General features: G+C 36.7%; 1 protein-coding gene across 1 annotated transcript in view; it reads right to left on the bottom strand.

Moving 5' to 3' along the window:
- Positions 1 to 4,439: 4,439 nt before the first annotated feature.
- Positions 4,440 to 17,261, bottom strand: part of LOC137617674 (homeobox protein cut-like) — a 98,664-nt gene continuing 85,842 nt past the window's right edge. The window contains exons 4-9 of the mRNA XM_068347674.1: positions 12,331 to 12,459; positions 11,305 to 11,434; positions 10,240 to 10,350; positions 9,618 to 9,781; positions 9,261 to 9,401; positions 4,440 to 9,107 (exon numbers count right to left, since the gene is read on the bottom strand). Coding sequence (XP_068203775.1) covers positions 7,839 to 9,107; positions 9,261 to 9,401; positions 9,618 to 9,781; positions 10,240 to 10,350; positions 11,305 to 11,434; positions 12,331 to 12,459 — 1,944 coding nt within the window. The 3' untranslated portion in view covers positions 4,440 to 7,838. The remainder of the gene's footprint in view (positions 9,108 to 9,260; positions 9,402 to 9,617; positions 9,782 to 10,239; positions 10,351 to 11,304; positions 11,435 to 12,330; positions 12,460 to 17,261) is intronic.

Here is a 17,261-nt window from a genome sequence, read left to right as displayed (position 1 = left end):
CATTCTTGTCATCCTTTTTTTCTCTTATATGTTACTTCTATGAGATTTTCAATTATACCTTTCTTCATCTATTCTATTTTTCTGATACACCATAACCTTAGATGTATACATTTTAATTTGATATAACTTTATATATAAGAGATTGTATACACTGTATATATATATTTACACACATATATATATATATATATATATATATATATATATATATATATATATATATATATATTATATATATATATATATTATATATATATATATTATATATATATATATATATATATATATATATATATATATATTATATATATATATATATATATATATATATATATATATATATATATATATATATATATATATTAAAACCAAAATTCACCAAGACTTAAACTTAAAAAAGAAGGGAAATAAAACATCATATATTCTGTATAAATACAGACAAATAGTTTTAATTTAGAAATCTCAAAAGACATACAGATTGATATGAATATCTTATGTACAATAATATTAAACTTAATTTAAATCTTACAATGCAAAACGTCCTTGCGGAGGGTTGGGGGGGAGGGGGGGCATAGGTAGCCATACATTCACCACCGTTTGAAAGTTGGGAGACAGAGAGATAAAGGTAATGGGAGGTAGGAAGAGGAGAAAGGGGGAGGGGGTGATGAAGCTTATACAGTATTTCGCACTCTGGATGAGGAGTTTATTTATCTGTGGGGAGGAAGGGGGTGTGGAGGGAAGGGAGAGAGAAATGGGTTCTCTACCTATCTTGTGACTGTAGTTATAAGTAGGTAAGGGCGTAAAATGCTCAATAGATAAATGCCATACTGACCCTTATTGATGACACAGAAGAAGAAACTTTGTCAATTGGCACAACGGATCCTTTATTTTATTTTCATCATATTCCCTATGGACCTTAAAAAGATGCAGAGTCACTCCCCCCCTAAGAGACATAGAAGGGGTGTGGAGGGGAGGAGGGAGACCGGAGTGGGCCACAATGGCGAATGCCGATCTTGCACAGAAATTCACTTTTTATTTTTTTATACTTTTTTCACTTTTTTCTTAATTTGCTTTAAAATTAATTTTCTTCGTAATTCCTCCAGCCAGTATGACTTAACACTTTACACAACAGGATCTCTCGTTCGAACACGTCTGAACGGATGATATATATTTATATATTTACAAGATGGAGATTTCCATGTTCGCGCCGAACATGAACAGGTCGTCGTCATTCAAGCTGTTCTCGAAGAACTTGGACAGGCAAAAACACATCACGCCTTTCGCCTGTTTATTTTTATCATAATCAAGGGATATTCAATATGGCTCCGCTTTTAAATAAAAAAAAACTCATTTTATTTCTCGACCAGACGAGGGAGAAAATGAATAATTATGGTAAAAAGTAACAATCACGCGATAATGTCAGCAGGAGGAAATAGAGTATAATAATCATAATAATAAAAGTCTATAGTTGATGGGCGTTGGGGATTGGATGGGCGGGCAAGGGAGATGCTACCTATTGAATAATAATAATAATAATGATAATAATAATAATAACTTTGAGATGAACATCACGAGACACGGGAGATCACCGCATCCAGGCGTGACCTCCCTTAGGGTCAAGATCAACAACTGCACAGCGCGCGTGCGCACGCGAACAAACACTGGGAGATCCTTCGATAATGATTACAATGTGCTTTCAACGCTTCACGTTTGAAACCTCCGACAACTATTCAATAAAGACCATTTTTTCACGTTCCGTGAATAGAAAAAGCGCTCTTATTGACACACATCTAAGGCTTTGTTTATAGTTGAACACACATTTTTCATTCACTATTTTAGCATACGAGGTTTTTTATTTTTTTGGAATTATACTGGAATGAAACATTGTCTACGAGGAGACTACTACAGTAGAGGTTTCTAGCAAAAAACAAATATATTCACTTCATCTAATTATAACACAACTCAGAAATATGTCGACAGACAGACAGACAGACCAACTTTTAGAGGATTTCCTTTTCTCTGTAGCATTTTGACTTTCCTTAGAATTTCTGTGTCAGAAACGACAGCCACGCGACGAATATCTCTGGGAGGATGATAATGCAAACGACCTAACAAATTAACAAACAAAGAAACAAACGAAGGAAGGCACGAAAACCACACAATCAATGAATTACAAACATATCAGTAATGAATTACAAGCAATAATGTTATCGGCATATGTAATCCTTAACAAAGACTGCGAGAAATAACAGTACTTGGATAATAATTATCATTAATAATAAACCTGATACTTGACAAGCTATCATTTTCTAATAGCCTGAACTCTATTTACAAAGTTCCCTTAATATTTAGAGGTGAATAATAAAAACACGATAGAATCTAATTCATAATTGAAAATTTCTTCGTCTATGCCAGGCTACTAAAGTCTTTTTCAGAAGAAACAGAGAGAGAGAGAGAGAGAGGAGAGAGAGAGAGAGAGAGAGAGAGAGAGAGAGAGAGAGAGAGAGAGAGAGAGAGAAACTCTCGAGTCTTTTCCATATCATTTGATAGAAACGCGTAAAGTTCAAATTCTTATGTAATCTTGGTGTCAAATGAACCTTACAAGATTTATATTACATCGTCTACGGAATTTATCGGTCGCTTTGTTCCGTATAAAAAAGGACCAATTTTTTCCCTATACACAATCGCTGCTTTTCATTCAGTGTTTCTCGAGTGATGGATGTACATTGTTTTAATATGGATGAATAAAATGAATGAAACGCGGTTCAGTCTAGAAGAGCCAACATCTTGAGGGGAGAAAAGTTGGTGAAAAAGATGTGAGAGAAAGGGACCTATTGATTGTCGTCTTAAGTTCAAAATTACAGCTCGAAATTTTCATCCATCATTTTTGCCGTAGAAGCTTATTGGCTTGACCTCTTTCAAGATAAACAGATCTATCTTTCGTTCTTCGTCAGCTCGACAAGTTGCGAATTACAGAGGAATTTTCCATCTTAGTCGATTTTCTTTTACAACCAGGCTCTGGAATCATCTTCCATATTCTGCATGTTTAGCTTTTTATTATTGGAATAATCGTCCAAAAATATGTCACCCGTAAGTAGATGCTCACAACATTGCTCTGATATAAGCAACTTGCTGTTGCAAAATGCAACAACCATCTTGCTGAATCTTGCGACGAGCCTTACCTGCAGGCGCTCTAAAGATTCGACCTTGTCCAATCTCCTTGCACACAAACACATATTACACAAGCCCGGGAGTGAGCATAAAGGGATTAATTGCATCCATCTTCACCAACGCAGAATTATTATGCTTGCTTCCTGGCATTGGGCCGGGATGGGAGGGGATCTCTCGGTAGAACAGTTCCCTTTCATGTTCATCCGTTTTCCAAAGGAAGAATATTAGAATGTGAATATTGTTTCTCGGTTAGACGCTGGCATTATTTTAATGACGTCATATTTTTTAAGTTATTTATCCCTCTTTTTTAAAGAATTACATAAACTAACCAATAAAAAGTCCGTTTTGTATTTGAAACGTAACCCTTAACATTACTAAAGATTATCACTATTCTGACACTTCACCGGTATCACGTTGGACATTATCTGGACATTGGCTCATCTTGGGTTCTCTCGTACGAGCCATTACTCGTTTTCCGGACACCGTGTTTTTGGTTTTAAGCTCGAGTTCATATACGGAACTCCATCTCCGGTTTGAGTTTTCCATCGTTCTGTTATAAAAGCCTGCATTTGAACGCGCATCTCGGAGATAGGATTATGGCCCGTATACAGGAAGGCATAAGTGTGGATTTGTCTCGGTTGTCCTCTCAGCACCTTTGATGAAACGATAATTTGACACAATCTCTCCCCTTTGACAATCTATTTTCTAACTGGGCATACATATTTGATAAAATATGCATGATTTAATAACACGTTTAATGCAAGGATAATTAACAAACAAAGAAAATGCAATTAATAATATTCATCAGAGGCAACATCAATTTTTTTTATGTAAACAAATTATGTGGCGTCTGTCATTATCTTCATAGAAAATAAAAATCAGACTGACACTCTGACGTTGTTTTTACACGTTCTTTACAACTAGGTCTTATTTATACTATCCACCGGTTCCGTTCCCTGCTTACGACAAACACACACTGGTAAATGAAAGGAAAAATAAGCCGCCCTTCGTAAATAACAACTTAATAAATATTTTATTTGTCCTACTTTTAACACAAAACATAGGAGAACTGTCCTGTATTTTGGCATTCTTTAAATTATAACAACATGAGATAACAACGCATAAATGTATATTTCCTAATCGCTAACAAGAATTTATAACAAAAGGACGTAGTTTTTCAGCGTCAAATCCCCCGAAGTATTCAAGTTATTGACATCGTCAGTTTAAATTTTCTAATCAGACTGCCTCATTTATGTACCGAGAGAGAGAGAGAGAGAGAGAGAGAGAGAGAGAGAGAGAGAGAGAGAGAGAGAGAGAGAGAGATCCATCTAACGTCTCATTATGACACAGGGATGGATAGAGAGATGCCGTCAATCACCGTATCTCCCATTTCCACCACAAATGGAAAACATAAATCACTTAACGTAGGCTTGATTCCGCATCCATAAATATGGGATGGAGGCAGCCAAGCAAATTGGAATCCTTTCTCAGCCGACCTTATCTGTGAGACAGGCTTTACCGAGGAATAGTACCCGGAAGGGAAATAATATTTTCTATCTATTTTTTAATAAGCGAATATTTATGTTTTAAAATACCCAGAGGTTTATATGGGATTTCTTGCAGCTTTGCGGATACGCAACGTGATAATCATAGGTTGGTTTGTGCGATTTTTGACAATATTTTGAAAAGGGCAAAATTTTCTCTGCGGTAAAGAGCAGTCGCCGTAAACCTTGTTCATAATAAAATGAAAAGTGCCTCGTTTACAGATACTAAGATATTTTTGTTTCGAAATTTTTTTTGTGCTCAATGATAAACATAGAATTTTCACGGTTAATTCTTCACAGAAAATTCTGATAAAACTTTCTTACCTTAATAATTTCTCTTACGTTAAACTTACAATTAAAAAAAAGGCTCGGTCATATATTTAGATTTGGAAAGAATTTGCTAAAGTGAAATCAAACATAGAAATCAAACATAAAAAGTAATGTATTTATATGACAGACATGATAATACGTGACTGTAATAACATACTACGATGACCTTTGATTCTATTATGCTTTTTCTTCTTTGTATCGAATTCCATCCATTGAACCCTTTGTCTAATCTTTTACTTCCTGGAAGGATGGACGAAAGGAGAGAATAAAAACCCAATTGGGATTATTGAAAGAATACCTTTCTTTCCTACCTGTAGTCCAAAGAAAGCTAACCACAATTAATGTGAAGGTAATAACTCTCTTCCCGTCGTGATTCGTTTCTCAGATGGACAGGTGTAAACTGCGATTTTTTTGGTTGATCGTAAAATATTTTAAGTTAACGAATGGGACTTCTTTCATCATACAAATATTTTAAAGATTAGATTAAAACCTTTCGGCATGTAATTTTCATTTGATTCTCCAACCATTCAAGTCCTCTTTTTAACCCGTAATATTTTTCTCTGATAACTCGTGAATAGTCACCGGAACAACTATACAATTACCCGACACAATGGATAGGGACGTGTTTGGACAAATCATTTTCATGTAAAGAATAAATTCTGAAATGTCATTCTCCCACCATGTTTGGAAGGCCTTCTTCTCATCCTTGTCGTGAGAGAGAGAGAGAGAGAGAGAGAGAGAGAGAGAGAGAGAGAGAGAGAGAGAGAGAGAGAGAGAGAGAGAGCTATAGAAAATGAATAAAAATGAATCGCTTATATTTACCGTTCATGGAAACGGGTGACTAAATAATTTGATTTGATGCAGCTATTCCACTAAATTCCTTATTGCAGCCTAGATCAGAATGTCAAAACTCCGTGTAAAAAGAACCTACAGAGTAGACTTTGAACAGAAAAATTTGATAAATAATTTTTAAGTCCGGCGACCATTTTATCTATAAGATTTATTTTTGGCACTTACATTAAACAGTGAAAAGGGGAAATAAAAACTTGGAGATTGACGCAAGGAAAACTGACGTTCATTTACAATGGTCTCTCCTTGGATCTAATTCCAACAGAATTAAATTGGATATTTGTAACTAGCACTTCCATCATCATTGTTTTTCCATAGTAAATCGACATTGCCTTGAAAGCACGTCGTAAGTTATTGCAAGATGTCACAGTTTTAATGAGTTAACTTAATGAATACTTGGTTGATGATTGTCATCAGCGACTACATACCAGGGGGCGTTCCCGAGACATTTTGCCGAGGCAAGATGGGTAATCAACCGCAATATCAGTAGTACACATCTTTATGGAAGTAAATTTTCTTAACACAATAAAAAAATGTATAAAAAAATTACATACCACCAAAATATAGCACAGTTCTCCGGGTCTTTTACTCATCATGGCCATCTTTATTCCATTCTTAAAATCCAATAATCAACAACACCAGCACTTTTGTTTGTCACCCCTCTCCCACTTTCTCTATAGAACGCTGCATAAATTCACTTCTAATGCCCCATCACTATTTCCTTCGATTACTTTGATCACCTGGGCATTCCCCGGGCACTAATTAAAGTGTCTTTTCCCATACACAAGCCATTTATAGCAGTTGGCTCCCTGGGCCTGCAGAAGCATAGAGCCTTATTAACGTTAAACTTAATATGTTGTAAATTGCGTATCCTACGCCTTCCTGTTCGAAACATTTCAATACTCTTTATTTAAAAAGAAAACACAATCGCGTTTTTCTTGCTACCTGTGACTTGCATAGGCTTTTAGAACGGGGTCTGCTAACAGTGGCCCAATGAATTTCTATTTTCACTCCGAAAATTATGCAATTATTTCCCTTATAACCTTTTACGATTGTGTTCCAATGCACTTCAAGGGAGTTTCGGGAGATGATAGAAAAACCTTGAGATGACCAATATGCTCTTATCCATGGACTAGATGGACATGTCAAATGCGAATATTTGAATGATGAAAAAGTGAAATTAGTTTGAGAAAAATAAAAGACTAGAACTAACAGTCTCAAGTATGCTTGTTGGGCTTATCAGTAACCTAGCCACAGTTTTGAATTTGCATTTTTAAACATTCTTTAAGGTTACTTACTAGTCTCACTTGGGGAAAGAGGGGTATACTATTTGGTTCTAATCTGTACTATTTGGTCAATGAAGGGATCACCGGAATATCATCAATATTATGTCGCGGGGTTGTTACAAGTTCGACCATTTCACTGGTTCGAACACTCGACTGCTTAGACAACCACCTTACACTAGTGGGTCTTGCTTGTTCTCTGCCCATGGAACACTGCGCAGAGGCCAAAGGATCAACCTCTGTCAACACTGGCAATAAGCTGTGAGAACAGTTCAACATTATGGCATTCTAAATACCTGAAGTCACCTATCCTAAGGGGAGCTTGATCAAAAAACTTGGGAAATACAGTATATACAAAACTTTAGACAAGTTAACAAGTAAAACACACGAACATTTCATAATAAAATAACAGAGGTTGACATTTTGTAGGACTTATGACTTGAAAGTCTAATTGTGATTTTATAGGCCCACAATGTGCCTAAGAGATTCCACCGAGAGGCTCTCAGGTGACACAATGCCTCAGTTATCATCATCCAACTTAGCGAAGCTCATTACTTGCCGACGGGACGAAACATTTGGTATAATGCACGAACAACAATACGCTAAGATTAACGGGATAAACTCTGGAATCCAAAAGCGTCATTTTAGGCAAGTGCTAGCATCACGCCTCTTCTTCTTCCTTCACGTCACTTTCCTCATTTACAGTTTCCCTGCTAGGCGTTGGAACCTCTTGCAATGTAGATGATTCGTTTTCATCTTGCAAGGTACTGACTGTTTCAGGTTTTACACTATCTGGGTGTGAGGAAGATGGCTGTGAAGAGGCTGGTTGTTGATCGTCATCTCCATCTTCCTCATTATCCTCTTCTTTGAGTGAAAGTGCACGAGCTTCATCCACCGGAGTGGGTTCAATACGTACTGTCTCTTGTTGTTCATCCAACCTATAATCATCTGTTTGCATGACACATACCCCATTTATAATCAGTTCACGTTCTTTACCACATTCCCCCGATGCCCATGATGGATTGACCCATTGAGGAGCAGCAGGCTTTCTTCGGGAAGAAGATCTTGCTACAGGAGAAGGGGCCCCTCGTCCATCCCTGTCATCACCTTCACCTTCAGAACGGCCACCTCCACTTGGACTCATGGCACCTGACATATTGGAATCTTCATCAAGTGATCCCTCATCATAATCATTATCACCTTTCATGGACAAGTCAAGGCCAGCAACACTCAAGTCTCTCTCAAGGTGTTGTCCACCAAGACCTGGTGTTCCTAAGTGTGGGAAGTGAGGGAAAAGGCCCGGGTGCAAACCAGGACCAAGACCAGGTAGTGTTGGTGGGAGTCCTTTTTCCTTTCTTAGCTCTAGCAACCTCTGAGAGAGCAACAGGCGGAACTGGAGGGGGTCAAAAGACTGACCCTGAGATTGGTTTGGTGATTGTGAAAGGTCACGGGAAGGAGAAGAGCCATCGCCTGGACTTCCTGGGCATTGTTTGAGGCGCATACGATGATTGTGGAACCAATTTGTGATTGTGCGAGTTGATAGTTGTAATTCCTGTGCCAAGAATTCAATGGTGGCCAGATTAGGATATGGATCTAAAGCAAATGCCAATCGTAAGGCCTCTTTTTGTTCTTCTGAGAAAAGTACACGTTGTTTCTTTGATGAACCACCTGGTGAAGGGGCCTGAAATATATCTTGCGAATCCTGAGACACATCAGCAGAAGGATCCAGTGCTCGCCGTCGTTTGTTTGCCTCCCGTCGCTCATTTTTAAGCATCTGAAGCTTTTCAAGATTTCTTGGATCATTCAGCCATAACTGCATACGAATGAATGGTTCTCTGCCTTTGATACTGAGCATGTGCCAAGGTTTTGGTTTACTTAACAGCTCGGATACTGAACCCTGTGACAATCCTAGAACTGCTTCACCAAACAGCTGAAAGTAAAGAAAAAGAGGCAAAAGTTGATTAAATGTATATTTTTATATTAAGAACAGAATTTAGTGTTTGAAAATCTTAAACAATTAATTTAGTTAATTTATTTAGGTAATGAAATTTATTTATAATTTTTAAAATTTATGAATTCTCACCTTTTGGCCTATGTTGTTGGCTAAGAGAGCCTCCTTGATCTTTGTGGTGATAACCTGCGTGTCCAAGTCCTGGGTAAGGGCAGCCATTTCGTAGACTGATGGTGCCACAGGTCCTGGTGCACGGGCTCCTCCAAGGGTAGGCTTGAGTTTGAAAGAAAAAAAGAAAAACTATAATCCCCGCTGCTAATATATATTGTCTTCCTACGCTATTAAGCTTCTTAGACATTATCACCCTATTACTCACAGTACACCATCACTACAAATATTCCACATCAAGCTTATTTCCCTCGCCTTAAAAGCGCATTTACAAAGAACCTTAAAACTCGAAGTAACAAAGGAAGACAAGTAATGTCCTACCTTCCTCAGTGGGTCTAAGATCGGCATCCTGGTGTCGAAGGACATCGGGTGTGAAGGAAGAGGGAGGCTGCCTAAAGACGGAGGGATCCCCACCGGAGGAAGTGGGGACTCCATGCTCTTAGGGATGTCTGCCGGAAGCTTCAGGAGGGGCTTGTTCGTACCCTCTGTAGGGGAAAGACGAAAAACCCAAAGGAAATTCATTAAGAGGTTGGACTTCATTTTTCAAGTGTTTTGGCATGTAATGTTGAATATGTATATAAGGTTCGTGTGTGTTGATCAGAAAATGACAAATGTTCTGTTGCATCTCTCTAGTATACAAACTAGACAATTATTTCTAATGAATTTTCATTTTATTTTCACTTTACATATATAGAAATCGGTACTTTTATATTTGTAATGTTTCTGCCCACAAGACTAAAAAAACATTGCATACTAAATTTTTGAAGAGTGGATGCAGAGATGAAGCAAAAACTTGCTTTCAAGACTAATAATGTTCATAAGCTTTCCAAAAGGAATATGCTGGCATTCAAGCCATATAGAATATATTATCAAATTGTTTAAAAAAGGAGTGGATATCTTTTGACTAAAAACAAAGACATTTTATGTATATAATAAGGCTTACTTGTATATGATGGAAAAGTAGTTGAGCCAGAAGTGGACAACCCCCCAGGGAAATGTGCCCCAGGGGGAAGGGATGGCCCCCCGGGGAGTGGACACCCACCGACTAAATACACTAAAAACGAGAAGTAAATGGAAACGGGTTACTAATATATATATACAAAATATTGAGTTTGGAGACAATAAAAAGACATCAAAAGCATGGTTATCAATATAATGATTAGTTTGGCATAAATTTCTATGCTTCTAAGAGTATAGATAAATATATATGGATTCATGAATGTGTTGGTTAGTACGATGGTTTGATTTTCATAAAGTGATCAAAACAAAGTTATGTTGAAACATTAATGACCAAATACGGCAAATGAAAATGAAAATACTTGAAATTAACCAGGACTTTAGAGGAACAAAAGTTGTCCACTGCTGGCTCGCGTTTAGTAACATAGTAAGGGACCCTTACCGTCAACAAAATCTAAATTGATAAATATATTTTTTTAATGGCTCACTAAAACAGTAGAGATCTTGTTTAAGTTAAGTTAACATAGTAAGGGTCCGGCTATTTTTAATCTATGATTACCATAGCATGCAACGCAGATAAAAAGGCAACGAAAAATATGAAACTTATAAACGAACACAAATACGAAAACAATACCATTTTATATTGATTTTCTCGTTAAAGAAAATATAAGGCATGCTATCAAAAGCTACTTATGACATGGGGGCACAACCAAGGTTTGTAAAGATTTTTTTTCTAGGAGTTTATTTTTTTAATTAAATGTAAATAATAAAAAACTAATTAAATATAAAGGAATTAGGTTAGACAATTTCATGCATATTCAATAAGGATAAACCCTTTCACAGAACAGATAATTAGGAGCACATGACTTCATTAATGAACGCATCCCATTTATGCAAACTAAAAACTCTCACGCATATCACAGTTTTAATAACGGTGCTATGCCCAAAACAAAATACAAACAAACAAACTAAGATACATATACACACGCACACTTCATACAGTCCAAGGTACTATGATATATATAAAATGAATTTTTTTTTTATCACTTACGAGGGGGAGCCGTATATCCTCCTGTGCGCATAAGTTTTTCGGGAGCGATCTTGTACTGCGATGCCACCAGCTTGTGAACGGCATTATCATCTTCCAGGAACATTTTCATTCGAATAAACGGTTCTCGGCCCTGTAGCGGAAGAGAAAAGGGGAGATATGGAAAGGAACCGCTCACAGAATTTAAAAAAAAAAAAGAAAAAAAAAAAAAAAAAAAAAAAAACCTTAGGATGGAGTCTCCTAACATTATGGGTTGCAGCAGTTTGTCACGCTGCTAAAAATAGCAAGTGTACATGTATTACTGAATGTATGGCATGTATATAAATTACACATACCCGTGTACGTACATAATGTATGGTATGTATAATAAAAACATTGGGATGGAGTCTCCTAACATTATGGGTTGCACCAGTTTGCCACGCTGCTACAAATAGCAAGTGTACGTGTATTACTGAATGTATGGCATGTATATTATACCCATTTACATACATATTGTACTGCATGTATATACATCACACATACCCACATTCTCATATATGCTGTATATATGAATGCGTATTATGTTTGCATCTACATGCATACACCTCTCCATTTATGTACATCTACTCATTAATGCAACGCTTGTTGTGTTTCAATAGAATAATGGGAAAACTGAATAAAATAATTATATTCAATGAAAACTTGAAAGTGCTTTTCAGTGCTGTACGTAATATGCTGTGCATAAAACAATCCGCTTAATATCATGAGTTAAATAATGAAGAATTTTATTCATTTTTCCCTTCACGTATTATGATTTATGAAAATGTTGTAACATTGTTACTATTTTCAGCATTCCACTCTTGGAAGCATTAAATAATATGTATTGCGTAATCATGATCTTTTATGACAAAGTGTTTTTAGACAAAGTAAACCTCAATATTTCATCTTTTTTTTAGTTTCGTTGAGAGAGAGAGAGAGAGAGAGAGAGAGAGAGAGAGAGAGAGAGAGAGAGAGAGAGAGAGAGAGAGAGAGAGAAACATTCTTAATTACCTTTTGTGTCAACATATGCCATGGTTTGGGACGAGCAAGAAGGTCGGAGACAGAGCCTTGAGACAGGCCTAAGACCGATTCGCCAAACAACCGCTGGGAGATACTGTACTGACTGAGTTGCTCTTTGACCTATAAAGAAAAAAGAAAAAAACACCAAATATGAATAACGCGCATTTACGCACTATTATGTGCAGTTGCTAAATGAATCCAAAATGGGTAAAAAGGGAAGAAGCGAAGTATGTATGTATGTTTGTATGTATGTATGTCTGTTAACTTTATATATGAACAATGTGATAACCAAATTTTTTGTTACGAAAAAAAAAAATTTAAAAATAAAATAAATAAATAAATAAAAAAGTGGGGGGGGGGGCAATCTAGCTCGGATCCATTAACACCACAGCATATGAAATAAACCAAGAGATTCTGCACTAAATGAAGCCGAAGCTGCTATGGAAAATGGAAAATTAAATATTTGATATTTTTTACACCATTTTTCAACACTAAAGCCACGTCACTCTTGCATTCCCGTCAGCATAACCAGTAGTAATTCAGCTATAAAAAAAAAGTCTAAATGGAGCTTATTTAAATTGCATTCGCTTGGATTAAATTACACATTATATTTTGACCTATTTCAACCGAGGGTATTCAACTGAAGATAAACTGGAAATAAAAACGGTAAATAATCAATATTAGGTTGTTTAGGGCAAGATGTGCTGTAATGTATGAATAAATCTGAATGATAATAATAATCTTTAAATTTAGACCTATTGAAACATGCACACGATCAACCAACTCTTACAGTGCTCAGAGAGAGAGAGAGAGAGAGAGAGAGAGAGAGAGAGAGTTTTCACTAACGTAAAATTATTCCATTAAAATCATCTGATATCCACGACTACATTATTCATCAAAGCCGCGCATAAAACTTAGAAAAAAATATGGGAAGAACATTAAAACTATTTATTGAGAAATCCCGTGAGCAAACTTCAAATTTCTTCTTTTGCTGGCGAGTCACTACGAATCCTGAAATAGGTCTACCCTATACACACATCAAAAGAAAGTTGTACCTGCTAATAGTTACGGCAAGTGATTTATGACGGGTGGGTGAGAGAGAGAGAGAGAGAGAGAGAGAGAGAGAGAGAGAGAGAGAGAGAGAGAATAATATGAATTTCATTTTAGCTGAGCTTGTTCTAAGTAGCAGTGCTTTTGCTAAGCGTTATTATTAATTACTGATTATGCAAAGCTGTGAATTAGAAATTGAGATTAATTCGAGTAGGTGAAAAAGAAGGAAATAAAAAACAAAAATATAGAAAGAGTAAAACTATTAAAAATATGGGAAGTCAACATTCATGAGTCATAGCTTATCATGGTTGGCTGAAGATGGAATATTAAAGCTACCGATATATTATAACCTGGCCATAAAACCCACATGCCACTTTAAAAATTACATTTTTTTGCTCCGTTTCTAACATAAAATCTTCTAGAGATTAACATCTAGCGAGTACCGCTGACAGATATTAAAATTGATTAATTAATCAAAGGGCTTTCCAATTCGGTTATTGCTGTTAATTTTGGTGCAAGCCGTGTCGTAATAACTATAAATTAAAACGAATTTTCCAGATTAGTCAATGAATATAGGCAAACATAAATGACGTCCAGATTTATTTCAATAACTGTACGCGAATATATGTGATACAGACAACAATGTACTTAGCAAGTCTCAGCACTGTGCCATTGTTCTTTAAAGACTTAGGGAAAGGACTGGATAAATAAAGCTAAAAAATAAAATAACAGACGGACAGAGATATAAAATAAAAGTCTTTACCTCCAGCAAGAGCAACACGTCGAAGGAAGCAAGTTCCTTAGAAGGTTCATAAAGGGCTAATGGCCCATCCCATGTCGAAACTCCCCCACCCTCGCTCGCATCAAAGAATGTTCATAAAACTCTAAAATAAAACTGGGATTGGCCCTGAAACCACCTCTCTATTCCCCTCTCCACCCCCCCCCCCCCCCTACCGTTACCGACCCATGATCCACTTCCCCAAAAATGCCCCCTTCCCCAATCCATCCTGTTCTTAAGTTGACATTGACTTTAGACTTGAAAATTTTGTCTATTTTCTTCCATCTATCGTAAGGTTTGTAAGTGTCCAATTAGGCCGGACGTGGAAACTGATTTCTGACACATAACAGAATAATCCGTTTTGTCTTCGTCTTTTGAAGAGATTCTAGTCTCGTATGATCACTCCAAATAACCCTGTCATCTGTTAATATGGTTAGATACTTTAATGTTTAACACTATAATCTTATAATTTTCCTATAGAAGGATAAAGCAGGCTTTATATTTCCGATTCTTTGATCCCATATTTATTATTTTTTATGATCCCATGCTATTTCTGTCTTGGCAAAACCATCCAGAAAACTATATGAGATCCTAAGGCAACTTTTTAATCTCGCTATCCGATTGCGTCTATTTCGCAATTATGATCTGATAGACTTTTGCCAATTATCAAATAGCAGTTTTACATTATGAAAGGCCACACGTTGTAACCATATATAAAGTTGGGTGGGGGAAGGGGGGCAAAGTTTGTTCTTCGTAACGTCGGGGCATATTCATTGGACCCCCCTAAGGGTGCTTCGTCAAAGTGAAGAGGACGTATGCCACCATAAAATTTGTCAAGCTGTAATATGACTTGAGATTTAATTACATACGGCTCATAATTCCTTCTCAGCTGTCATTGGCGTCTGATCGTACATCCGGTAAGTATGCATGGCATCTCTTGTGAAAGGGGTCCCGACGCCCTAAGCATCACCGCAAACGCCCACGCGATCATGGCCCTTACGACGGCCCTCCGTAAAGGTCACGTTTCCTTTCGTTATGATCTCCATTATCCACGCTTCGCGTCGTTTATGGCGCTCGCTGGTATTTGTATCTCCCATGATTGATTCTAAATACATTTGCCTAATGTTCGTTTTGAAGACGTCATCGTGATAACCCACAAGAATATAGAGAGAGGAAGGTGGGAGTAGGAAGTGGGCGGGGGTGCTGTGTCATAATGAATACAGGTATTTTAATTTTCTCCACTCGCCCAAAAAGGTAGGGAGGGGGTTTAGATATGAGTCACAGAGGTATCAATAATATCATCTTGACACATTATATTTCATAGGCATTAGATCCATTCTCATGATGTCTGCAAAGTTAAATTATGTGACATCAATCATATTAATAATCTCAGTCACTAAGAATGAATATACGCTGAAGAAAGCATTATTTGGTGACTGCATTCGCGAGTGTGAACTTTCGATGAATACATTTTGCATTTTGTTTTTAAAATTGAGTCATCAAAAAATTCTACATAAAATGCATCAACTTTCTTTAAACATCTGTAAAGAAAATAGTTGTAATTGTTTGTATTGATTTTCTTTAATTGTAAAATATACCTTAATTGTCTCAACCAGACCCCCTCTTTAATACACCGTACCGATGCACGTGTAATTGCTAGTTCTTACCCCAGAACGCTGTGTGACTCAAGTCCTTGTTCCGCCTTTTTCTTAAGCAACAAAAACTTTAAAGCTATTGCTATTAATGAGAGAGAGAGAGAGAGAGAGAGAGAGAGAGAGATTTTTATATTGCCACCGGTGTCTCCCGCTCGGTGACTCCTATGTTCTCGTTATGATAATCAACTGCTCTGATTACCAAGTTCATTACGTATGCTTTAACGTCGAAGGGGCTTTCTATGTAATATCGTTTAATTTCTTGCAATTCCTATTTTCCGTAATATATAAGGGAAGGAATGCAATTATATTTACTTGTATACTTATAACCTATTGGGATAATTTATCATGATTCAAATACTTATTTTATGGTCTAATTTCAAAGACTACAAAACAAATATATTTTCGTTGTTTCCCTTCCTTTCCTTTATTTTTCCTTCCCTTCTCGCCGATCCTCCCATTCTCTTTCTTCAACTCCCCTCCCCCTATCTTCCTTCCCTTCATTTCCTCGGTGCCAAATTCAGGTCTAACTATATGATTGATTAGCGCATATGGTGGGGCGGTTTTGCATGTTGTTTTTGCACCCGATTGGATATTTATAAGTGAGTGGGCGATCCACAATACTTCGTGTAAATAAATACCCCCGGGGGCCAGGATGTTACAGACTCAATTTTGTTTGGTAAAAAAGCCTTCTTTGATGCCACCGAACTCCTGCGATTTTGTCTTCTGCTAATTTATTTATTACAACATTTTGCGGGGTTTAGTTCTCGTTGTCCTTGTATTTTATAAGCGTCGCTCTTCATATGAACGTATTAGATGATTAATTTCTGTTTTTTAACACGTCTCTGTCAGACTACAGATTAAACTGTATGTTTTAGCTTAGCAGCTTTTGATGTAAGGATTCGTCGTATATCTTAAAAGTAATCACATCCATCTCGTTCCCCTAATTTAAAAATCCATATTAGTAAGTTATTAGCATAAATTTAGACTGCCCTTCCTTACCACTCCTACTCTAAATGAATTTGTACTACGACATATAACGCAGACCTACGAAAGAATTTTAACTATTATTTAAAATCTGCATATATAGTCACCTGTAAATCCCTACGAAATCTGCCGACGCCGCTCTGGTGAAGAGAGATTAACATACAATTAACTTGGCTTCAAAAGAACAAATTGTATGTACATAAAACGAAACAATTGAGCTATTCGCATGCTCGAGAAACCGCAAGCATGGTAATACCTCCATCCACTTGAGGATAAAATGCCAAAAAACAGCAATCAACTTCTACGGGCAGTTTGCTCGGGAGGTGACAAGTCATTGTCCAGGACGAGAGAATTTAAAAAAAACGAAATGAAGGAAAAACAATGCAAAGATCAAGAGTAATCAATACTATATCAACAACAAAATCGACTTTAGAATGGGGACCATCAATATAAAG

Source organism: Palaemon carinicauda, chromosome 23, assembly GCF_036898095.1.
Source record: "Palaemon carinicauda isolate YSFRI2023 chromosome 23, ASM3689809v2, whole genome shotgun sequence".
In the NCBI taxonomy this organism is placed as follows: Eukaryota; Metazoa; Arthropoda; class Malacostraca; order Decapoda; family Palaemonidae; genus Palaemon; species Palaemon carinicauda.
The sequence above is the reverse complement of the archived record's forward strand: the minus strand, read 5'-3'. Positions and strand labels throughout refer to the sequence as shown.